A 25,697-nucleotide genomic window follows, 5' to 3' on the forward strand; every position below is an offset into this window, starting at 1 on the left:
CTTCAAGTTAAAGTGACAGGACTTTAGACATGCTAAAATGAGCCCTTCAAGTTAAAATGAAAGGACACTAGACAGGAACTCAAAGCTGTATGGAAATATAAAGTTATCCAGTACAGGTAAATATTTGGATAAATATAAAAACCTATATTATTTTAATTGTGCTTTGTAACTCCATTTTTTATTCTTTTATATAATTTAAAAAGCAAAAGCATAAAAACAATGAAACTATGCTAATGGATACTCTAATAAAAATAGATATTTTGTGACATCAGTAACATAAAATCAAGGGTAGAAGAGGGCAGAGGTATAAAGGAGTAGACTTTTTTATGTGATTGAACTTAACTATTATCAGTTTAAAATACATTGTTGTAATTTTAGGATGTTATATGTCATCACTATGGTAATCACAAAGAAAATAACTATAGAATACAAACAAACAAAAAACAAAACGACAAGAGAATCAAAATGTATTGCTATAAAAAATCACCTAATCATACAGAAAGACATTAAAGAAAGAAAGAAGGCACAAAAATAAAGCTGTAAGACATACAGAAAACCAATTTTAAAAATGGCAATAATAAGTCCTTACCTATCTGTAATTACTTCATTATAAATAGGTTAAACTCCCCAATCAGAAGACATAGACTGGCAGAATTAAGAAAAAAAATGGGTCCAAATACATGCTTTCTACAAAACACTCCCTTCAGATTTGGGAGATGCCTAGGTTGAAAATGAAAGGATGGAAATATCTCATGCAAAGAGCAACCCAGAGTGCAGGAGTTGCTATATTATTAGCAGACAAAATAGACTTTCCATTTAAAACTGTTGTAAGAAACAAACAAGGATATTATTTGATGGTAAAGGGGTCAAATCATCAAGAAGATATAACAATTATAAATGCACCAAATATCAGAGTTCTTAAACAAATGCAAACACTGACAGACATGAAAGGAGAAATGGACAGCTCTACTATGATAGTTGAAGACTTTCAATAATGGACAGAAGAACCAGGCAGAAGACAAATAAGGAAACAGAGTATATGACTAACAATATGGAATGACTGGACCAAACAGGCATAGATAGAACACTCCACCCAAAAATAGAACGCAAATTTTTCTTAAGTAGCCTTGAAACATTCTCCTAGATGAACCATATGTTACCCCACAAAACAGGTTTCAATACATTTTTAAACACTGAAATCATATAAAATGTCTTTTCCAGTCACATTAGAATGAAACTAGAAATCAATAGCAGGACAACTGGAAAATCAGCAAATACATGAAGATCAAAAAAAAAATTACTCTTCACAACCAATGGATCAAATAAGAAATCACAACAGAAATAGGAAATATATTCAGATAATTAAAATGCAAACACAACATACCAAAACTTAAGAGATACAGTTAACACAGTACTAAGCTGGATATTTCTAGCTGTAAACAGTCTTAAATTAAAAAAAATAATAATCTCAGTCAACCACAAAAATGACAACTTAATAAATGTGAAAGAGAAGGGGCGCCTGGGTGGCTCAGGTGGCTAAGCAGCCGACTTCAGCTCACATCATGATCTCATGGTTTGTGAGTTCGAGCCTCACATCGGGCTTTGTGCTGATAGCTTGGAGCCTGGAGCCTGCTTCAGATTCTGTGTCTCCCTCTCTCTGTTCCTCCCCTGATCTCACTCTATCTCTCTTTCAAAAATAAATAAAGATTAAAAAAATTTTTTTAATGTGAAAGAGAAGAACAAACTAACTGCAAAGCTACTAGGAGCGAGGAAATAATAGTGACTAGATCACAGATACAGAATGGAAAAACAAATGAGAAGATTAATGAAACCATGAGTTGGTTCTTTGAAAAGATCAATAAAATTCACAAAACTGTAACTGCATTGATTAGAAAAAAGAGAGGACTCAAAACTAGAAATGAAAGAGGTACATTACTACTGCTTCCATCAAAATCAAATGGTATTTTTTTAATTCCAAAACCAGAAAAACACCTCACTAAAAAGGAGAAGTATAGACCATATCCCTCATGAACATGGATGCAAAAATTCTCAACAAGATACTAGCCAACTGAATCCAAAAATACATTAAAACAATTATTCACCACAACCAAGTGGGATTTATACCGGGGATGCAGGGCTGGTTCAATATCTGCAACTCAATCAATGTGATACATCAAATTAATAAAAGAAAGGAAAAGAACCACATGATCCTCTCAATAGATACAGAGAAAGCATTTGGCAAAATACATCATTCTTTCTTGATGAAAACCCTCAAGAAAGAAGGGACAGAGGGATCATACCTCAAGATCATAAAAAAAGCCATATACAAAAAAACCCACTGCTAATATCATCCTAGATGAAGAAGAACTGAGACTGTTCCCCCTAGAGTCAGGAACACCTCAGGGATGTCCACTCCTGCCACTGTTATTCAACATAGTATTAGATGTATTAGCTTCAGCAATCAGACAACACAAAGGAATAACAGACACCAAATCAGCAAGGAGGATGCAAACTTTCAATCTTCACAGATGACATGATACTCTATATGGAAGACACAAAAGATTCCACCAAAAAACTGCTAGAACTGATCCATGAATTCAGCAAAGTTGCAGGATATAAAATCAAACCACAGAAATCAGTTGCATTCCTATATGCCAATAATGAAACAACAGAAAGAGGAATCAAGGAATTGATTCCATTTACACTTGTACCAAAAACTATAAAATACCAAGGTATAAACCTAACCAAAGAAGTGAAAAACCTATACACTGTAAACTTTAGAAAGGTTATGGAAGAAATTGAAGAAAATACAAAAAAAAAAAAAAAAAAGAAAGAAAAATATTCCACGCTCATAGTTTGGAAGAACAAGTATTGTTAAAATGTCAATACCAGGGCACCTGGGTGGCTCAGTCGGTTGAATGTCTGACTTTGGCTCAGGTCATGATCTCACAGTCTGTGGGCTTGAGCCCCGCGTCGGGCTCTGTGCTGACAGCTCAGAGCCTGGAGCCTGCTTCTGATCCTGTGTCTCCCTCTCTCTCTGCCCCTCCCCCACTTTCACTTTGTCTCACTCTGTCTCTCAAAAATAAATAAATGTAAAAAAAAATGTCAATACCACACAAAGCAATCTACATATTCAATCCAATGCCTATCAAAATAACACCAGCATTCTTCACAGAGCTAGAACAAAAATTCCTAAAGTTTGTATGAAGCCAGAAATGACCCCAAATAGCCAAAGCAATCTTGCAAAAGAAAACCAAAGCTGGAAGCATCAAAATCCCCGGCTTCAAGTGTATTACAAAGCTATACTTATCAAGAAAGTATGGTACTGGCACAAGAACAGACACTCAGATCAATGGAATAGAATAGAGAACCCAGAAATGGACCCACAAACATATGGCCAACTAATCTTTGACAAAGCAGGAAGGAATATCCAATGGAATAAAGACAGTCTCTTCAGCAAGTACTGCTCAGAAAAATGGACAGCGACATGCAGAAGAATGAACCTGGACCACTTTCTTACACCGTATACAAAAATAAACTCAAAATGGATGAAAGACCTCAATGTAAGACAGGAAGCCATCAAAATCCTCGAGGAGAAAGCAGGCAAAAACCTCTTTCATCTTGCCCACAGCAACTTCTTACTCAACACGCCTCCAGAGGCAAGGGAAACAAAAGCAAAAATGAACTACTGGGACCCCATCAAAATAAAAAGCTTCTGCACAGTGAAGGAAACAATCAGCAAAACTAAAAGGCAACCGACAGAATGGGAGAAGATATTTGCAAATGACATATCAGATAAAGGGTTAGTATCCAAAATCTACAAAGAACTTATCAAACTCAACACCCAAAAAACAAATAATCCAGTGAAGAAATGGGCAAAAGACATGAATAGACACTTCTCCAAGGAAGACATCCAGATGGCCAACTAACACATGAAAAAATGCTCCACATCACTCATCATCAGGGAAATACAAATCAAAACCACAATGAGATACCACCTGACACCTGTCAGAATAGCTAACATTAACAACTCAGGCAACAACAGGTGTTGGCAAGGATGCGGAGAAAGAGGATCTCTTTTGCATTGTTGGTGGCAATGCAAGCTGGTGCAGCCACTCTGGAAAACAGTATGGAGGTTCCTCAAAAAACTAAAAATAGAACTATCCTACGACCCAGCAATTGCACTACTAGGCATTTATCCAAGGGATATAGGTGTGCTGTTTCGAAGGGACACATGCACCCCCATGTTTATAGCAGCACTATCACCAAAAACTAAAGTACGGAAAGAGCCCAAAACGTTCATCGATGGATGAATGGATAAAGAAGATGTGGTATATATATACAATGGAGTATTACTCAGAAACCAGAAAGAATGAAATCTTGTTATTTGCAACTACGTGGATGGAACTGGACGGTATTATGCTAAGTGAAATTAGAGAAAGACAAAAATCATATGACTTCACTCATATGAGGACTTCAAGTGACAAAACAGATGAACATAAGGGAAGGGAAACAAAAATAATAAAAAACAGGGAGGGGGACAAAACAGAAGAGACTCATAAATATGGAGAACAAACTGAGGGTTGATCGAGGGGTTGTGGGAGGGGGGATGGGCTAAATGGGTAAGGGGTATTAAGGAATCTACTCCTGAAATCATTGCTTCACTATATGCTAACTAATTTGGATGTAAATTTTAAAAAATAAAAAATAAAGTTAAAAAAATTTTACCATATATTTCCAATCAGGACCTGTTCTCAAAGAACTCTGCTCAATATTATGCCATTCTCTCTTAATTAGTATAATAGTACTCTTGATTAATGGTTGTTTAATAAACAATTTATGTCTTTCAAAGGAAATTAGATTTTTGGTTAAATAATTTATATGATTTCCTGAAAAAAAACCATGTGACTATACTTAATGTGAATATACTTAATAATGTACTGAACTAGACACTCAGAAATGGTTAATTTGTAAGTCTTCTTTTATGTGCATTTATCACAATTAAAAATTATTTAAAAAGGACCATGTTGCGGCACCTGAGTGCCTCAGTCACTTAAATTTTCAACTTCAGCTCAGGTCATAATCTCACAGCTCCTGAGTTCGAGCCCTGCATGGGGCTCTGTGCTGACCTGGAGCCTGCTTTGGATTCTGTGTCTCCCTCCCTTCCTGCCCCTCCCCCACTCAGGCTCTGTCTCTCTTTCCTTCAAGAATAAATAAACATTAAAAAAATGTAAACATAGAGTTGCTGCAGCGGCCACCGCCATATTCAACAGACAGCAGTGCTGCGGTCTAGCCCCCAGCAGAGCGAGCGTCCGTCAGTCTGTCTTCAGTCCACAGACCCTGTCCTGACCTGGGGACTCTTGCCTGCCGTCCAGCCTGAGCAGCGAACCTGAAAGAGCCTAGAGCTTGATGGATCCGCGAAGTCAGAAGTCAACTTTGGGGCTCGTGCTTCCACTCCGTTGCACCTTCCTCCTGTATTTGTGGGCTCAAGGCACCAATGTCGCCCCTCCAAATCTCGGACCAGCTCTTAGTGCCCCCTCCTGGTTGGCTCTCCCGCGGCTGGGGGAGGAAGGGCTCACCGTGGCTGAAGCGCCCCGCCCCGGGTTCTGGAGATCCACCAGGACTTGGAGCCGATGGCCCTGCCACGCTTGTGTACCTGGCCGCCGCCTAGGCCGGCATTAGGCCAGCCCAGCTCTGCCACTCCAGCCCTGCCTGCCCTCAGGGGCTGCTGTCAACACAAGCTTCCTGAGCAACCTGAGCCTGTTGGACGAGAGCAGGAACTTCCAGCTCAGGCCTGGGTCCAGCTGGGGCCACCACCAGGGTTTGGTGCAGGGACTTGCAGGGCCCAGAGGCTGGCTGCTTGCACAAGTCCGCTGTCTTGGCACCTGCCCATGCCTCCAGCCGCCACCGGGCCCCTCGCAGGGTCGCCACAAGAGGAGCTCATCCCTCAGGAATGCATCAGGCAACCTGTCCTATGCCCACCTCATCACCAAGTCCATCAAGAGCTCAGGGTGGAAGCAGCTCATGCTGTCACAGATCTAAGAGGAGATGGTCAAGTATGTGCCATACTTCAAGGGTAAGAGTGACAGCAACAGCTCGGCGGGCTGGAAGAATTCAATTTGCTTTAATCTGGCCCTACACACCAAGTCCATTCATGTGCAGAATTAAGGAACCGGAAAAAGTTCTTGGTGGATGCTCAATCCAGGGGGAGGTAGGAGTGGAAAATCCCCCTAGAGAAGAGCTGCGTCTCTGGACAACAGTAAATTTGCTAAGAGCCAGGGCTGAGCTGTTAAGAGAAAAAGTGTCTCTACAGTCTGGTCAGGAGAGTGCCTGGGACAGCTCTGGCTCTCACAGCAGTGATGGCTTTGATAACTGGCATGCATTTCACCCTCCAACTAGCTCAAATGCTAGTACTATTAGTGGGAGACTTTATCCCATTATGACAGAACAGGATGATCTTAGAGATGGGGATGTGCATTCTATGGTGTACCCACTATCTGCTGCAAAGATGGCTTCTGCTCTACCCAGTCTGTCTGAGATAAGTAATCCTGAAAATATGGAAAACCTTTTGGATAATCTCAACCTTGTCTCATCACCAATGCCATTAACTGTTTCAACTCAGTCTTCACCTGGGACCATGATGCAGCAGACACCATGCTACTCATATGTACTACCAAACACCAGTCTGAATTCACCCAGCCCCAACTCCCAAAAATATACACACGGCCAGTCCAGCAGGAGTCCTTTTCCCCACATGCCTATGTAAACACTTCAGGACAACAAATTGAGCTATGGAGGTATGAATCATTGTAACTGTGCACCGGGACTCTTGAAGGAGTTGCTTACTTACTCTCCTCCCCATCAGGACATTATGACAGTAGTTGATCCTGGGATCACCCAACCCAACAGCCAGGTCCTTGGTCAGAATATGTTAATGGGCCCTAATTTGGTCATGTCAACCTATGGTAGTCAGGCATCTCATAACAAAATGATGAACCCCAGCTCCCACACCCACCCCGGACATACCCAGCCAACATCTGCAGTTAATGGGGGTGCCTTGCCCCATGCGGTCAGCACCATGCTCCACACCTCAGGAATGAACCGCCGCCAGTGAAGACAGCTTTACAAGTGCTGCTATCGCACACCACGCAGATGAAAGCCCTGGGGGCCTACTCCTCAGTGAGCAGCTGCAATGACCATGGCAGGATGGGCCTTCTCAACCAGGGTAGGCTCCCAAGTGACTTGGGTGGCATGTTGATTCACATGGAGTCCATCATTTGGAACAACCTCATGGACGGTGATATGTTAGATTTTGACGCTGACAATGTGTTGCCCAACCAAAGCTTCCCACACAGCGTTAAGACGATGACACATAGCTGGGTATCAGGCTAACAGTGAGTTAGTGAACAGACTACAGTTTAAAGGACTTCAGATTGTCTGACAACAGGAATGGAGAGAAGCAGTCCAAAGATGTCCTTCACCCCTCATTTTCCTTTTCTTGATTAAAAAAAAAAAGGGGGGGGGGGAGCAATTTTTTTTTTTCCTTTTGTCAGACTTGGCAGCGAAGACACTTTTCCTGTACAGGATGTTTGCCTGATGTTTGCAGGTTATGTGCCACTGTAGGTAAGGACTGTGTCATTGGAAATTTCATTACAATGAAGTGCCAAACTCATTACACCATATAACTGCAGAAAAGACATGCAGATACTGGTGTGCTTTCAAGTTTTCTACATAAGCAGTAGCTACAGAACTATGTGTGTTTTGTTGTTGTTGTTGTCATTGTTGTTTTAAATATCCATTAGGTCAAAGGAAAGTTTTGTAATACTGTGATGGTCTCATGTCTTTGATAAGTTAAACTTTTGTTTGTACCACCTGTGTTCTGCTGACCAGATGAACCACAGAGAACCAAGCTCTCCATCCTGTGCCTCCATGGAACAGCTTTGGGCCTGTTCACAAGGCCACCCAATTTACATGAGAACCAATAGCCCATTATCATTCTGCTGAATTAATGGATTTGTCAAACACATTTGGGAAAAACATAGATTAAAGGCCAGCCTTATACAGGTCTTTTCTAATTTTTTGGTTTGTTATTTGCAAATTTGTACAAACATTTAAATGATTCTAATTTCCAGATAAATGACTTTTGACATCATTGGGACTTGAGATCATTTTTGAAATAGATATTGAATGGTAACGTTTTCTTAAAACTACAGTCTACTTTGTTACATAGGCTGATTGTAAATTTGTGGAATCCCAGATATTTGAGGCAACATCCATAATTTTCATTTTGTATATCTAACTGGATTAGTACCAATTTTATATGTGTTTAACTGGCTTGTACACTTTGGGATGTTACCTGGTACTGTTTCTGACTAATCTTAAAATCCTTGTAATTAGTACTTGCATACTCAACATTTCTGGCTCTATTCTGGCAGGAGAGTGATGGTTAGTTATGGACATTTTGTGTTTAATCTTTAGGAGAACTTAGTAAGCTTTTATGTATGTATTTTAAAGAAATTCCATCTGCTCCTATTATCCTGTGAACTAAGTGCACCGCAAAGCATTAAGTCTTCTGATAGATGCTTCTATGCTATGTTGTTTCAGTGACTCCTGAGGGGCCTTCTGATGTTTATAGATCAGAAAGGGAGACCTGAGGCTAAAACCATGCTCCTCTCTCAAACTGGGAGTTTTGAGCAACTTAACCTTTTGGAATTGAGCTTCAGGAAATGTTTTCCCTCATATTTCTGTGCTCTTATTTTGGTCTAGGTGGAGGCTGGCTTGGTAGCTCTGCCTTGCAGGATTACGTTCAGACTCACGGTAGCTCTGCCTTGCAGGATTACGTTCAGACTCACACTTCATTCCTCTCTGCCTTCTGTCCTGCAGATTACTTAGCACACTGGAAATTTAGGTGGAAGGAGGAAAATTTTAAATAGGACTTTAGTGATTTGCAGAATGCTTTGTGTCCCTGAGTGCAGATGGCTACCAAAGTGATTAGAGCTTGTTTACAAACTGGGGCAATGAATTGGAAAGCCAACAAACCAGCTGTAAGTTGTATGTTTGAATTTACTGTAAATGCTCTTATTGTAAGTTAAGAATTGGAGAATTTCCTTAGCCTTTAGCAACCTCAACTATAATTCTTCATCATTATGTTTTAATATTATGCAGTTACCTATAACTGACAGACCAGGTTAATTTGCTTTGCATCCATCACTATTTTCAACTCTTGTGGAATGCCCTAAGTCAGTACAGTAAAAGAAGCAGGTGCACAAAAATGTTCCTCTTGCCTTCTTGAGAAGGCTCTGATTCCTTTCTGTGTATTTAGCCCAGATCACACTTGCTTTGTCTTGCATGTGAATTGCAGATCTGTTGGCTTGGTCTTTCCTATATGTTTAACAAGAACACAAGGGTTCCTGAAAGATTTCCTATAGAAGGCCAGCTCTATTGTAAGCTTCCCACTGTGAATTCTATTGTCTTCAAAATTCATTAAACAGCCACCTGTCCAACCATCTTCGCTGCTAGCCACTCCAAAATATGTCTGGTTTTGGAAACCCTAGTTCCTCTAAGCAGTGCCTTCTGCATATGTAATAGCACTTGTTGGTGCCAGAGTGCTTGGGTTCTCATCTCTGTTACTGTGTCCCGCTTCTTTCTTCCTCCTGTGCCATCACACAGTGAGCCTCAGAGCCCCTGTTTGTTCACTAAAGAGGCAACTCCAGCTGAAATCACTCTTAAAATCTTATTACAACCTAGAGTAACTTTTCAAAAGATGTTTCTTTTTCCTGAGTCTGTGTATCTTTTTTTTTTCCTGCAAATTTTTCTTTGTGTTGAAATTCTAACATGAACCTTGGGTATCTCTCTGGGGTACAGTGAAGTCCAGTGAAAGCCATCTTGTCTGTTTTGAAAACAAATATTATGTAACCTCTGGTAATTCTTTTTCTGTATTAATATGGACGTTCTTGAGTAATTAGGGTATTCATTATTGTACATGATTGCTTTGTGAAATGTGCAAATGAGATCATCCATGCAGCCTTGTTTATTTCCTCTGGTTTCTAGTGTTATTAAAAGCACATTCTATTGTAAATAAATAAATAAATAAAATTAAAAAATAAAATCAATGGTTTGAAAGATACCTCTTTTCCAACTGTATTTTGTAAATGATTATTTCTAGTTTGTACACAGAAATACACTTCTGTACTTCCTACCTTCTGGAGGCCAGGAGTCTGAAATGCATCTTATGGGGCAAAAATCAAGGTGTCCACATGGCCTTACTCCCTCAGAAAGCTCGAGGGAGGGATCTGTTTCTTCATCTTCTCCAGCAGGTAAAGCCACATTTCCTGGCTATTCCTCCAACTTCAAACCCAGTGGCATAGCATCTTCTCTGACTTGACTTCCCTCACATGGCCTTTGCTTCTGAAACGTCCCTGTCCCCCCCTTCCTAGAGAGCCTTGTGATGACACTGGGCCCATGTGGATAATCCAGGATCATCTCCCGTGTCAAGGTCCTTCACTTCATCCCACCAGCAAAGACCCTGTCCACATAAGAAACTATGCACAGGTCCCATGGATTAGGATGTGGCTCTTTGGGGCCACTGTCCGGCTAGCCACCCCTCACCCACTCTCCAGGCAGGCCCCACCTCTTTCCCTCACTATTCCAATTACATCACTCTTCTTTCAGTTTCCTGACTACAACATACCTACTCTTGCCATCAGCCTTGTTCACATCCTGAACGTGAAATGGGTTTCACAGAAGGGGAAAGAGCATTCTGCATAATAGAAGGAAAAGAACTGCAATTCCCAGGATAGCTAGGAGGGGTAGAATGAGTGACAGCCCAAGGGACAGAGTGAGTTAGGGAGTCCTGAGAAGACCCCTCTGCTGACGGGGCATTTCAGAGCCATCATAGAAAAGAAAATCCTCTAACAGAGATGGATGATGTGGTGACGAAAATCCTGTTTCATCTCTAAAACCCTTCAGTAAGGCTGCATTGCTCATTATAGCTTCTGTGTGAATGTGTGGAGCCAGGCTCTGGGACACAGCAAGTTATAGGAGAAACCAAGGGCACACGGGGCTGAGCCTGGCCCTCACCAGAAGTCCAGTTGTGCTGTGGAACAACAGATAGCAGGCTATGAGGAGCGACCAGGTGGAGCATCATGACAGAACAAAACCTCTTGACACCTGTCTTTTCGGAGAGGCAAACCCACCTGTCTAACAAGGCTATGAGGAGAAACTGGGAGGTGCCCATGTGTCCGTCCCTGGGAGGCAGGTGGCCCAGATGCTCAACTATCTACTTACAGCAGTGGAGAGTCGTGATGCCAGCGTCATTTCCAGGTTCCCCTTCAGGCCCACCAGGGGTGGCACCAACGTCAATAGGTCTTTAACCTCCATAAACACAGGCCAGTGCTGGTGGGGAAAGAGTAAGATCAATCCAAACACACATATTGGCACATCTTCGAAATTTCTTGAGAGAAGTTGTGGCAACTTCAGCAGCTAGGAAAACTGGAGGCCAGACTGTGTCTGAGCCTGAATGGCGGGATCCAGCCTGCAAACACGACATACCCAGGGTGGCCCATGTGTCTGTAGCAACAGGAACAAGTCACCAGTTTCAAAGCTGGGAGATTTCTCATGAATGGGAGAGCTGGTGAGAACATCTGGGACAAAGGAGTGACACAGATTTCCCGGTGACCCAGAGTATCATGTGGGGACACTGGATTTGTCAAAACAGACAGAATGTAGCTCTATCCAGTTCTCTATCAAAGGTAAAAGATTAAAAAAAGTATGAAAGGGGGGCACCTGGGTCTTTCAGTTAGCTGAGCGTCTGACTTCGGCTCAGGTCATGATCTCACAGTTTGTGAGTTTGAGCCCCACGTCGGGCTCTGTGCTGACAGCTCAGAGCCTGGACCCTGCTTTGGATTCTGTGTCTCCCTCTCTCTCTGCCCCTGCCCCACTTGTGTTCTCTCTCTCTCTCAAAAATAACTTCTTTGTGAGGTGAAAATTATTCCCACCAATTTATATGCAATTAGATTGCTTATCCCCAACCTACCCCCATCAATTTTCAATACCTCATCTGATTCTACTGACTTAATTTACCTCTCAGTCCCCTATAGATTTCTGTGATCCCTACGCTAAGAGCTCCTCCGGGTTTTAGAATTCTAGACCTAAAACAACACTCCTACTGTGTCAGCTAGGAGATAGGAGCCCTGGGGTCTGGGCCCTGTTGCCTGAGACTGAAGATATGGTGGGGGGGGGGCGGGGAGGAGAATGGGGGTAGAGCCCAGAAGAGTCCTCTAAAGCAGCCCAACAAAACATCTTACAGGGTCTGGAGTGAAAGAGTCAGGCGTCCTTCATGTCCTCAGAGAGAGGAAGAGCACTCATGGCTGCCGGTTCCCTCTTTCTTTTTACCTCATTGGCAAAGCTGGGAAATTCAGAATCCAATCCCAGCTCTGATGGAGCTATGAGTCTACCCTTCTCTGAAAGTTCAGAAGAAAACCATGTCACCAGGCAAGAAGGTGCTCCCACTGTCTGTCAGCGGCCTCCAGTGGCTCCCAGGCTTCCAGAAGCATTTGGCCCCTGTGCAGCTATCTCACCAGTGTGCCACAGCATGCATGGAACGGAAGTCCCTAGCCCAGTTCCTGGCACAGGCACCCCTCCCTGGGCTCCAGCCTCCCCTGAGGCCGGCATCCTCTACCCCAAGCCTCCTCTGGCCTCCCACCTCAGCCTGCTCCCAAGCACCTTCATTTTCGCTGACACACAAGACCAAGTCCCCACCAACTCAAGTGTAAAAATAAATCCCCTCTCTCTGCATCCCATCACAGAAGCTTGCCCTTGTCTTCCTCAGCACCACTGAACTTAGTGAGTCTTGTTCTCACCCTCTCAGATGCTATGCTAGCTGCTGTCCCTCCCCACCCCATAGCAATGCCCTTTCCTTGGGCTCTTCTAACCTCCATTCCTCACTCCTTGGCTCTCTGAGCTATGGACCTCCCCTACCCCCAGTCCCAGCTGGTGTTAAGCTCCAATTATGTGACAGGCACACCTCTCACTCCATGTCACACCTGTGAACTCACAACCACATTCCCCCAGTCCGAAACTGACCTCTGCTTATTCCATGTTGACCTCCACTGAGGGCTCCTCTTCCTGCTCCTGACCTCTTTTTCTTAATATTATTTAATTTAAAGAATTTTATTTCCTTTCTCCAGATAGGCAGGCTGCAAAGCTAGAAATTTTACCAAGGTCTAACAATAATTCTTGATTCTTCCAAATGGACACAGGCTTTTCAACTCTGGACCGTCCTTGGGTTACGTAATAGCTTTATGGAACTGATGCTCAAGAAAACAGTCCATCGTTTTCAAGAGGCCTGTCCTCTAACTCCACAGTTGAGAAACTCCCTGTTACAGAACAGACAGCGCCAAGCCAAGGGTAAGGTTAGGCTGGCATCAAACCACTTACTGCTCTGTGGCACTCATGGTTCCTGACCCATCCATTCCAAGTCTGCTTTCTGCCAACAGTGGCTCCCAGAGGTCAGGAGACCAAAGGCTATAGATCTCCTAACCTATTAATCCTGAGTCCTTCATGCTTCATCTTCGTTCTCCTTCCCTGCCATTTTCTCTCCCTCCCAAGGCTTGAGTCACCTTCTACTGCACACCCTACATGACCTCACCCACAGCCATCTCCATCCTCCCTACATTAACAAGCGGCCCTAAGGGGGTGAAGGGCAGGAGGAGAGCCTTTGCATCAGTCATGTGGGTGTGGGCTGGGACACAATGATGGCCACAGAGACTTGAGAAGTCACATCTAGACACATCAGGCACCATACAACCACCAGGGGTCTATTATGGGACAAAGTCAACTAACAGGGAAGACTAAAGCAGAAAAGCAGTAGGACCCTGGATCCTCGCTGACACTGTTAATCCAGGGAACTAACAAGTACTAGAGCAGTCTGATCTGTAGCCTTCTTTATAGGAATCCTAAATGACTCTAGTCACTTGGAGTTAGGGTTTTCTGACTAAGACATTGTGCTCTGTGCTGGTGATGCTCGACATCTCTGGCTCAGATCTGTCTTCTGAGCACCACACCTGCCTACCCAACTGCTGACTGAATCCTGACATCCCATGGGCCCTTCAAAATCAGGATTCCAGACTTGACCTTCCTTGCCCAGACCCTTTGCCCTGCCCACTGTGGCTCCAGGCATTCTTGCTCTTCCAGCAGGGACTTAAGTAACCCCTTGTGTTCCCTGACAGCCTGGCATCCAAGTCATGGTAACTGTCTTAATTTCCACCACCACTGCCCTCTCTGGCAATGCTTCAAATAAATCTTATGAGGGGCACTGGGGAGATCAAAATCAGTCAGAGTTAGTAATGGTTCTTGCACTCACAGGGCTCTGATACAGCCACAGCTTCCCAGCTCTTCCCTGTGGCCTTCACCCTGCTGCCACAGTTCAGTTCTGTTACAGTTATGACCCTGTCACTCAGCCCCTTGGCCAGTTCTGATCCTGGGCATACACCCAATAGATCTGTCCCCTCAAAACATACAAGAAATAGACAGGAATGTCTATGGTAGTATCATGCTTCAAAAACATCCAAAACTAATGCCCAGTATTAGAAGGCAGAAGACTGGTTTAGGTGGGGCAGAGGATGGAGGAGCCTACTCGGGGCTGAAAATGCTCTTGACCTGGATGGGGATTACACAGGTGCATTTATCCTGAGATGGTCATTCAAACTGTACACATAACACGTACAATTTTCAACACATCCATGATATACTTCAATAAAATACACATGTATTTTAAAATAACGAGGACAAAAATCAACAACCCCTCTGCACTCAGCATACAACTTGAGCAGAGCAGACAGCCCTTCTCACGGGCTGTCCGGCACCCCACCCCATGACCATGGCCAATTGCTGTTCCTCACTCCTTGCAAATGCCCACTCATTTGTCTGTATCTCTGCACACACGGATCCCTTTGCTTGGACTGTCTGCTCTCTCTCACATCATCCCAGAAACTATTATATTATCCTGTAAGGTCCAACTCCGACTGTCCTACTAACTGCAGATTCTTTGACTCCTCTGGGAAAAATGAACTGTTCCCTCTTTCTTCACAGGCAAATGTCTGCTCACTGCTCCACTCCCTTAACACTGGCTCGTGGGATGAAGCACCTGCCTCACCCCCTAAGCTACAAAAGCCAGGGAGGCAGAGACAGGTCTGTTTCTGCTCACCATTGCACTCCTGGGGCCTGAGAGCAGCTAACACAGAATTCAACAAGATATGCTGAATGAATAAACGAGGAACCAGATGAATGAATGAATTCATCTATCCTACTCTGTGCTCAGCTACCAGCTGCTCAAAAGCAGACACCCTGTCTGATTCATCTCTGATTCAGTGAAGAAAGACTACATACACTCTAACAATTACAACTGCTATCACTGTCTCTGGTGCCCACGGGTCTACATAAACCCCCAAGAAGGCCTGAAAGGATACACATGACATGATAATAGAAGCTTCCTCCAGGGATGAGATTGAGGGCTGAAATACTTATTTTATAAAAAAGAGAAACATGGGCTCCTGGGTGGCTCGGTTGGTTCAGCATCCAACTTTGGCGACTTCAAGCCCTGCATTGGGCTCACTGATACCAGCTTGGAGCCTGCTTGGGGTCCTCTTTCACCTTCTCTCTCTGTGCCTGCACCCCCACCGCCACACTCAAAAATAAACATTAAAAAAAGAGAAAGGGAGAGAAACATTTATATATACCTTACTTGTGTATCTGACAAATAATTTTTTGAAAAAAAAAAACTGAACTGATACTCTCTGGCCCCTTACTGGGCCCCAATCCCTGGACCCAACTATAGACTGACCCCAAACCCCATTAACAGAGAGACTCCTGACCCCAAATCTACAGTAGGTAAAATTATCACCTAACCAGTACTCTTGGGGCCAGCCCACTATGCCAGAGACAGCCACGAGGTGCCCCTGCCAGGAGGTTATCCCTGCTGCAGGCTCATGGGGCTATGAGGCCCCAGAATGTGGCAGCCTGGGTACAGTGGGAGCCAGGCCACCCTCCTATGTTATGGAATTTCCCCCTGGAACAGTGTTGACAAGGCCACATCCTGCACCACTGAGCGGGGGTGACCAGGGAGGTGGTGGTGCATGTGCAGGAGCCACGAAAACCTGAGTGCCCTTGACCTGGGAGTCACTGCACATTTGCAAACTGGAGAGAAAGAATGAGCTGTGTCTTCCAGGGCTGTTTTCTGTTCCTCCCAAATGCTGGGCCTCCCAAAGCTGGATGGCTCAAGGCCTGGATTTGCAAAGTTGCCCAAGTATGGTCTGGGCCTGCTTCCCAAGACATCCCCTTTTCTTCATGCTAGACTCCCAGATGGAGACTTAACACAGAGGTCAGGAAACGGCCCTCCAGTTGGACTTCCTCCTGGACTGGCCTCCTGTGTCACCCCTGCTGATGGTCGGGTACAATCCCGAGCCCTTCTTCCCCTGACATCCCATCCAATCTTCCAGACTCTGCTGAGATCCCCCAACTGACTGATATATAACCTCTCAGGCTGCAGCAACTGAAGGACATGCACTGTGGTGTAGGGGCTCAAAACCATGTTCCATGAAGTGGCCATAGAAGGTCAAAACAGAGACACAGGGCAGAGTCTTTCTCTGGAGAAGGGTCTTAGGAAGGGGGTGAGAGACTATTAGAGCAGCCCAAGGGGTGAAGCTCTGAGGTGAGAGAGACGGGGATCTAGGTTGCAAGCCCAAATGAATGCTTTCTAACAGCAAGTTGGCCAGTACACAAAGGGCTGCTCTAGCCCCAGGAGGGGTGAGTGTCCCATCCACTTAAGTCTGAAGGCAGAGTCATCAAGAGCCTCATCCAGAGACCAGGGGACAGGGTGGGTGTTGATAACCCTTCTTCAACTCACACACAGATGCACAAAGAATGCTGAACTGTCATCAGGAAGGAGATGCTTTGTGGAACTGAGGAAGGCACTGCACTAGATGCAATGTCCCCATGGGCTGCAAAACTAAATTTAAATTTAATTTCACTGATTAAAAAGCACATTACAGGGGCATCTGGGTGGCTCAGTCGGTTGAGCATCTGACTCTTGATTTTGGCTCAGGTCATGATCCAGAGTCATGGGATCGAGCCACACATTTGGCACTGTGCTCACAGCAAAGAGCCTGCTTAGGATTCTCTCTCCCTCTCTCTGCCCCTCCCTCCCTCACTCACGTACACACATGCACACACTCTTTTAAAAAAAATATAATAAAAGCACATTACATAGCAAGATCCCATATATTTATGTTTACACATTCTTGATAGACACACACCACGATGTGGATAGACATTATGGGCACCCTTCCTTCTTCACTTGTGCATATTTGCTAATTTTTCTATCACACACTAACTCTATAAAAATGTTTAGGTAGACAGAGCAAACCCTCAATGATTCAAACAGCATTACGTGAACCAACCCCAGGGCATAAAGAGACCAGGAGAAGTGAATGCCAGAGTGTGTGCTCATTTAAGGGCCTCCCCACAATGCTTCTAATCAACAGAGACCACCACATCCCCACACTCGTCTGGACCCCAGCCCAGGATCTGGACCTTGTCCCCTCACTGAAGAGCCCCACAAAGATTCTGGGGACTGGAGGGAACAGTGCCCATCACCCTTGGAGTCACAACACGAAGCACACTGGGTGTCTCACCCTCACAACCCAGTGAGGTTGGTGCATTCATTAGCCCCATCTGTAGATGGGGAAACTGATACGGGAGAAGCTAATGAATTCCCTCAAGTAGTAAGTGAATGGCAGAGGATTTGAACCCCTCCAGGCCCTGCCTGATGAATCTGGAAGGAAAATGGTTTGAGCTAACGTGGTTAGTGTGGGCTGACCTTGGAGAGGGTCGTCAGAAGCTTCTTGGAATTTCAGACACAAGGCCCCCTGGAGGATCCTCCTGCTGGCACCACTGAGCCCGGGAATCCTGGGCTGCACCCCGACTCAGGGCCTCTGGTGTCCCCTGGCCTATCATATCTGTGATGCCTAGGGAGCCTGGTTTCCCACCCCCCTCCCCCCAGGCCCCCAAATGCCTGGTACGCACTTGGATAGTGTTCATCACCAGGCCGGCTGTCAACATGCCCAAGCCTGAGAGTAGAATGGGCACCATGATCTGGCACATGATAGAGAAGACGGTCTCAGGGAAGACCCCATGGGGGGACCGGGTGAGTTCACAGCTGAAGCCTCGCAACTTCTTGTCCTAGAAGCAAAACTGCAGGTTCAGCTGGGTGACCACCATGATCAGGCTGCCAACCACGTTCACAGGAGCAAGACGTCCACTTGTGTCCTCTGTCTTCCTCCTGCACCAGGATATGCTTCCAAAGATGTGCACATAGGGAACACTGCCAGTGCCCTGAGCCGCTGGCAAGATCCCCAAATGCCCCTCAGCCAAGGGCCAGAGCAAGCAAGGAACAAAGGCCAGTGTGACTCAGAGCCTCATGTGGGGCCTTGGCAAACTCCTGCTGTCTCTCCACCCCCTACAGATCAGGTTCTCCTCAGAGAGTAGCTGCTCTGTCATCCAGGACGTCCCTCAGCTAAGTCTCTCACAGTGACCTTGATAGCATCCAGCCTTCCAGCCTACACTGGCTTGGGCTAGACCCAGGGAGACAGAACCACATGAGGCCTGACCTTGGTGAGGGCCATAAAGAATCCTGCCCGCCTCTGCACACGCTCCCCAGTTGCTTCTACTCTTGGCAGACAAGGGCCTGGAGAAATCTCAGCCTAAAGGACCCACTCTTACAGCCCCCCTGAGGAGTTTCATGCCTCAAGGTTGAGAGGGCTGCAGGTACCCAAGAAAGAAGCCACATCCTGTGATCATCTTGACTTCAGAATCCAAGGGCTCTTGACCATATGAAGAAGCTATGTTCACAGAGGAAATGCAGCCCTCTTTACTCTCAAGGGCCCAGAAAACTGACAAACACACTTGCAGGGGCACCTGGGTGGCTCAGTCAGTTCAGTGTCTGACTTTGGCTCAGGTCATGATCTGATCAGGTCATGATCAGGTCTGTGAGTTCAGGTCTGTGAATTCAGGCCTGGCGTTGGGCTCTGTGTTGACAGCTCAGAGCCTGGAGCCTGCTTCTGATTCTGTGACTCCCTCTCTCTCTTCCCCTTCCCTGCTCATGCTCTGCCTCTCTCTCAAAAATAAACATAGGGGCACCTGGGTGTCTGAATTTGGCTCAGGTCATGATTTCGCAGTCTGAGTTCGGGACCTGCATTGGGCTGTGCTGACAGCTTGGAGCCTGGAGCCTACTTTGGATTCAGTGTTTACCTCTCTCTCTGCCCCTCTGCCACCTATGCTCAGTCTCTCTCTCAAACATAAAATAAACATAAAAAAAATTTTTTTAAAGATGCTTCTGAAGAGACTCCACTCTCATCCATTACAAAGGTTAGACCAGCCCTGATACCCAGCTTACTGCCCCCTTCCAGAGAGTAGGCTTGGATATCACCTTTGACTGCCAGCAAGTCTATTGTTGGGTGTGCACTGGGCATTCCACAGGTAGCAGGGATGGAATGTCAGGCATGAGGGTTGGCTGGAACAGGGATCAAGATCACAGCCAGAAGAAGCCCAAGGCTGAAGGTCAGAAGCACACTCACCTACTGACCCTGTGGGACTTCTCCTGGACCATGCTCCTGATATGAGCCTCAACTTCTGCTCCTGTTCCTAAACCAGGGCCCTCTTGGGCAACCTCCTGGTTCCCCTCTGTTGGATAGTCTATCCCACACTCAGGTCCCATCCCCTTAGCCTGGAGTTCACAATCTAGATCCTACTGACCTCCCCAGGCCTATCCACCTCTCTCCCAACTCCAGCCAAACTTCTCCAACAACTATTTTCCTCATGCCCCAAATATTCCTCTCTCTACATCTGTCCTCAAACAATTCATTTGCTCATTCATTCAATAGATATTTTTAAGCCCTTCCTTGGAGCCAGACATAACGAGCTCTAAACTTCTTGGACATTCTCCCATTGGGAGTTGGAGTTTCTGTCTCCTCCCTTCAACCTGTGACTGCTGGACCAGTAGAACACAGTGGAAGAGACACTGTGTCAGTCTGGTTCTTGAGAAACAGTCTCCGCTTCCCATCTCTTGAGATCCTCATACTTGAAACCCAGATACCATGCTATGAGAAAGCCCAAGTAGTCACACAGAAAGGCCACGTATGAGTGTTCCAGCTGAGGATCCAGGTGACAGCAGCAACTGTCATGTCATGTGAGTGAGCTAGCCTGGATTGGGTACAATGCTTAGCAAGCCACCCCAGCAGATGCTGCACACAGCAGAATCCATTCTCACAGAGCCCTATTCGAACTGTAGATTCATGATCAAACTGAATGACTAGCTTTAAACAAGCCACTAAATGTGGATGCAGTGTGTTGCATAGCAATAGATAATTGGGACATCTGGGGAACCTCATCTCCACCCTTTACTTTTCTCATCTCAGAGAAACTAACAATTTCCAAACCTCTCTCTAGTCCAGACCCCTCCCCTGAGCTTTCAGGCTCTGTGTAACCCCTGTATAACTCAATTAGTCTTTCAAGTTTGTTCCTTCCAACTCCTCCCCCAAGCCTCTTGCCTCAATAAATGGTTCTGCCAGAAGCCCAAACTGCATTCTGACTGCCCATTCCCCGACCAACTCAACCCCACATCCAGTCTACCAGTCCCCATGTCTTCCCCTCCTCTCCAGCTCATGGACACCACCTTCGCCATAGCCCTTAACTACCTCCTAACCCTTTTGTCCACCAAAAGTAATACCTGCTCTTTAACATCTTATATTATGTCTTCAAGTCACCTGCTTGCCCAAATATCCTCAATAGCTGTCAACTCATTACCTGAGAGAGTTCAGATTTTGTGGCCAGACATTCAATGTCTCTCACAATTTGGGGGGGAAAGCATCCTTTTGAGCCCTCTTTCTGCCTAGTACATGATCATACACCGCATGCCTTAAAAGGAGCTTCCTGTGGACCCTCACATGGGCTGTGCCTATGTTCACACTACTCCCTCTGCATGTTCCATTCGCTGCTCAGGCCAAACTCTTGCCAAACCTCATGGCCAACTGAGGTGCCTTCTCATCTCTGAGGCCATTCCAGTGTCCTGGCCAGAGCCTAACATCTTCCCCAGAATTACCAAAGCTCTTTTTTGAACCTCTCTGAGGGAAGTCCACATATGCCTAATGACACAATGAAATGTACATACATCAACCCTCCCATCCCAAAGTGCACTCCTCTTGAGGTGGAGTCTGGTTGATTCATGGCCACAATCTTTCAGAGCAGGGGAAAGTATTCATTCACTTACTCCACAGATTAGTACTGAGGGCCTTATGTTTGCCAGACTCTTGGTCTAAGTGTTGTGGTACATCTGTTAGCTGAACAGCACATACTTAGAGCTTTTCAGTGTGGCAGATAATCATAAAAATGGAAATGTAATTATGACCTGTGATAAGTGCTCTGAAGGAAACCCAAGGAATGGGAGCAAGAAATGAGGATCAACCAACCATACACAGCACCCAACGACCTGCAAATGAAGGAATGAACAAATGAATGAAAGATCTTCATTCCCTTGTGTACCCATCTGTGCCTCTCACTGCCCTTTCACACTGATTTCATGTTCAATCACCAAACTCTCAAAATATCTCTAGGATATCCAGCAGGAAGTAAACCAGTTTTGCAGATGAGAAAACAAAGGCCCTGAGAGGGTTTACCCAAGACCACACCCCAAGTCAGTATCAGAGGCAGGACTAAGACCCTCAGCTCCCAACTCTGGGGGCAGACTGCCTCCACCACCCTCCATGCTCTCTGTTCCACACCCTTCTCCTATCTGATGCTGCCTGCATCTGTGGTTTGGGTTCCTGTGTTCAAACAAGAGTCTGAACCAGGAGGAGGCAGACACAAATGGCATATTTCAGAGAAAAGAGTTGAGAAGTTAATTGGTTTCAGACAGAAGCACTCTGGGCTGGGCTGGTTTCTCTGGACACTGACCACACGGCTCCCACAGAACTCAGCTGGAGGGACCCCCAACAAGCGATTGCTTTCTTCTGACTTCAACAACTCCTGTGATTTAGTTTTGAATGTGGTCAAACATCCTAATACAATGTATAATCATACACAGTGGGCCTTGAACCATTCTCATCAGTACAGAAGATATGGAAACAGACAATAATTTACATAATTCCATATAGAAAGAGATTTCTGATTAAGTAAGTTCTTAATTATTAAAAAATATTTCTAATTTCTGTTTAAAAAACCAAATGAGAAATTAAGATAAATGCACACACACATAATACACACACACGCAAGTAGTGAAGTTCAGAAGGATAGTCATCAAGATGCTAAGAGTGACTACCGTTGAGAAGCAGAATTTAAAATGACCTTTATTTTATAATGTTCTAACATTCTATTGTGATTACTTGCTTTTATAACCATCAAAACATAAACTGTCACCAAAAATAAATAAAAGATGTCATTACATGAGAAAGATTACTTTCCCATGCAACTTGAGAACAAAATACGTCAACATGGTTTACTGGGTCAGAATCCAGAAGATCAGGAATGTAATTTTAAAAACAGCTAGCACAGGAGAAAAGCTCAAAGACCTTGAACTAGATTCTGGGGCTGCACTGAGCAGCAGATGGAATCTGGGTCAAGCATTAGGTGGTTTCCCGGATGACCATGAACAAGGCCCTGCCCCTGTACAGGCCTCTAAACTCTAAACATGAGAGGTGGGACTGCATCAGTGGTTTTCAGTCTACTCTGCCATCAGAATGACCTGGGAGCTCCTGAAATGTGTAGCCCAAGCCCAAGCCCAGACCAAAGAATCAGGATCCCAAGGCCTGCGGCATGACCTACTCATCTATTCCAACCCCCTTGATTCTTTGGGAGTGTGTCTTTGGAGGACAATTAGGAAGGCCTGCAGAGGGTGGGCAGAGAGCGTTGGAATGCACATCACCATTCCTGGCTTTCATTTCTGATTCTTCAGTGGGAACTGGGTGTCTTCCCAGAAGCACACCTTCTAAATGGCCTCCTATTCCTTTCATGGTCATCTTGAGCCTGGGCTGGTTCTGAGCCAAAATGCCAATCTTAAAAGGCCTGAATTCTTCCTCATCCTGTTAAGGTCTCAGAGATCAAGCTGATTACATTCTCAATAATGGAGGGCTTCTTCTTTACTTCCCGCTTCTGATGTCGCTGGCAGAACCCACCCACAGGTGAAAACACAGAACCAGAGCACTCATGCCTACCCAGGGTTGGCTGTCTTCAAGCACTTTCTCCAAGCAGCTCCTTCATGTCACTCAGGCATTCTGGGACCTCCCTCTCCAAGGTTGAGACACAGCTGGCCTTCTTGCCTCATAGCTCTTTCTGCTAACACTGACTAATGCATCTGCTACCCTCCTTGCTTGACTGTGATGCTGTGAGAGTGGAGCCTGGCTCTTGTATCCCCCACAGGGTTCAGCATAGTGCTGGTCCTCTCTCCCCCACTGCTGACACACACGTGTTGCATTAATGAGTGAAAAAACAAATATATATAATCATAGAAACAAAGAAAAGAAGAAACCCAATCAGCCTTCTGTAGGTTGAGTGGTGTAAGGCCCTAAAATTATTATGATCTGCTGCCTTGACATGTGGTAAAACCAGGAGGGCCTCACAGGGTCTACCTGCAACTTCCCCTCCCCCTCTTCTCCAGTGGACAAGGTCCCCTAGTCAAGCAACGGTCCTTACCAAGGGGACCAGGCACAGTTCCCACTTATCCCTGAGTAGGGGGTTTTAGTTCCTGCCGGTCCACAGAATTATTCAAACAAGTCAATCACACCTTCCAATGAGAACTGGGGCAACTCATGCTATTGCTACTATAAAGCCTGCCTCCTGCAACCCCTCATGGTTCACTCTGCTTTCCAGTGCAACCCTGCGTGTCCCTGGGTGTGAGTTTGTGTGACCGATAAACTGTGATTTCCTCAGTCTAGTGTTGGGGTCATGTGTTTGGCCATCTCCATATGCTAGGGTGGAAACCCCTCCTTCACCAACAGAATAAGGAGAGGGTGATTGCAGCAGCTGGCATCACAAACAGAACTGCCCAGCTCTGATAGAAGACGCCTGGTCAGCTTTCACTGTAACTGCTCTTTGCTGCCTGACTAGCTCCTGACATGGCCAGTGCTGCCTGGGATGGAGCCACTAACTGCTGGCCAGCTTGTGCATTATTAGCCTGTTCCATGTCCCACTGTCTCTCCCGGGTAATGCCATCTCCTCCCATCACCAAGGCAAGAACTATTGCCAACTGGCCATAGCCCAGCAGGAGGCACCTCAGGGCAATCTGTATCTGGCAAGTGCTCTGTGGCACTCCTGCACCTAGTCTGAATTATAAATTAAACTGCCAAGATGGGACCCCATGGAACACCCCCCTCCACCCAGCTAAAAATAAAATAGTTAACACAGCCCAATGTAAGCTAACACAGGGTCTTCAAGGTTTGAAATTTATCATACAAGACCTACTTGGTGATTACCCCCACTGCTTCTCCTTTTAAAAGTCCAATTTGGCCTGCTTTTAAACCTGGAAAGAACCTGCCACAGGGTGAATGATGCATCCTTCATGCTCTGGTTCCATCCACTGTGGCCCCATACACAACATCCAATGTAACTGAAATTACTGACTCCCCCTGATCAGCACCAGTAAGGATTTTGCTACTATAGATTGGGCTAATATTTTCTGTTCAATGCCTATTTCCATACCCTCTTAGGCGCAGGTGACCTTCAACTCTGAACGGACACAGTAGACTTTCCAGGTTATCACGGGGTACCTCAACCAGCTCTGGCACGCACGGTCTTGCAGGCAACATCTTAACTGCATGCACCTTTCTCAAGGAGCACAGGTCTAAAGTTACATTATGATGTCCTCCTCCAGGGAGACTCATGTGACACATTCACTAAAGGCAAAACACTCAGAAGCTCACAAAGAGAGGATGGGCCATTACTCCACATGTGGGGCAAAGCCAGACACCTTGGCAAATTCCTAAAAATTATTTTGGTAAACCGAGGGCAACTCCATCCTTGACACTATCAGAAAACAGCCATTGACTCTCAGCACCCACACTGTTAATAAACTGTTCATAGAAGCCCAACACCTTGTAGTCCTTTTTGAATTCTGGAGGCAACACAGTCCTCCTCTGCACATTTGACTTAGTCCATTTATGCTGTCACTTGCAAAGGAGGCTGTTTTAAACAGATACCTCCAACAAAAGGCTCTAGAATCTGTCCAAATTAAAGTCAACAGGCATTGCTATCAGTGCCCTCAAAAATCCCTTCACTGACAAAGCATTAGCAACCTCCTCTTATGCTTCTTGGTGTCCTGGACCACACACCTATAATGGATATATGTTGCCCAAGAAGCCCTTGGGTGCAAGAAAATACCCTCCTTGCCTAACTTTACACCAACTGAGCAGCAACTGCTGGCTACATACTGGGCTCTCCTGGAAAGGGAGGCTCTCACAGACCCTGGCCTGTGACCCTCCCTACGCAGCAGACCACTGAGCCTTGGGAGGCATAGCTACTGAGGACTCAATACAGGATAGAGTCAAACTTGGACTCTCTGGCATATGCCACTACAGAAGGATGCCTCCTCTGTCCTTCCTTAGTCCCTTGCCAGATGCTACCATACCAGAGGAGGTCACCCCTCCCCCAGTCCC

At 45.4% G+C, this 25,697-nt stretch overlaps 2 protein-coding genes across 4 annotated transcripts in view; one reads left to right on the plus strand and one right to left on the minus strand.

Annotated features, from left to right (window-relative positions):
• Positions 1–11,460, minus strand: part of SLC41A3 (solute carrier family 41 member 3) — a 55,331-nt gene extending 43,871 nt beyond the window's left edge. Inside the window, exon 1 of the mRNA XM_053896895.1 lies at positions 11,287–11,460. Within this exon, the coding sequence (XP_053752870.1) occupies positions 11,287–11,379 (93 nt within the window). The 5' untranslated portion in view covers positions 11,380–11,460. The remainder of the gene's footprint in view (positions 1–11,286) is intronic.
• Positions 1–25,697, plus strand: part of LOC109261385 (solute carrier family 41 member 3-like) — a 319,912-nt gene that overhangs the window by 134,674 nt on the left and 159,541 nt on the right. The window lies entirely within an intron of this gene.

The sequence above is a fragment of the Panthera pardus genome, unplaced genomic scaffold, assembly GCF_024362965.1.
Source record: "Panthera pardus isolate Hobbes unplaced genomic scaffold, ASM2436296v1 HiC_scaffold_8, whole genome shotgun sequence".
Lineage (NCBI taxonomy): Eukaryota > Metazoa > Chordata > Mammalia > Carnivora > Felidae > Panthera > Panthera pardus.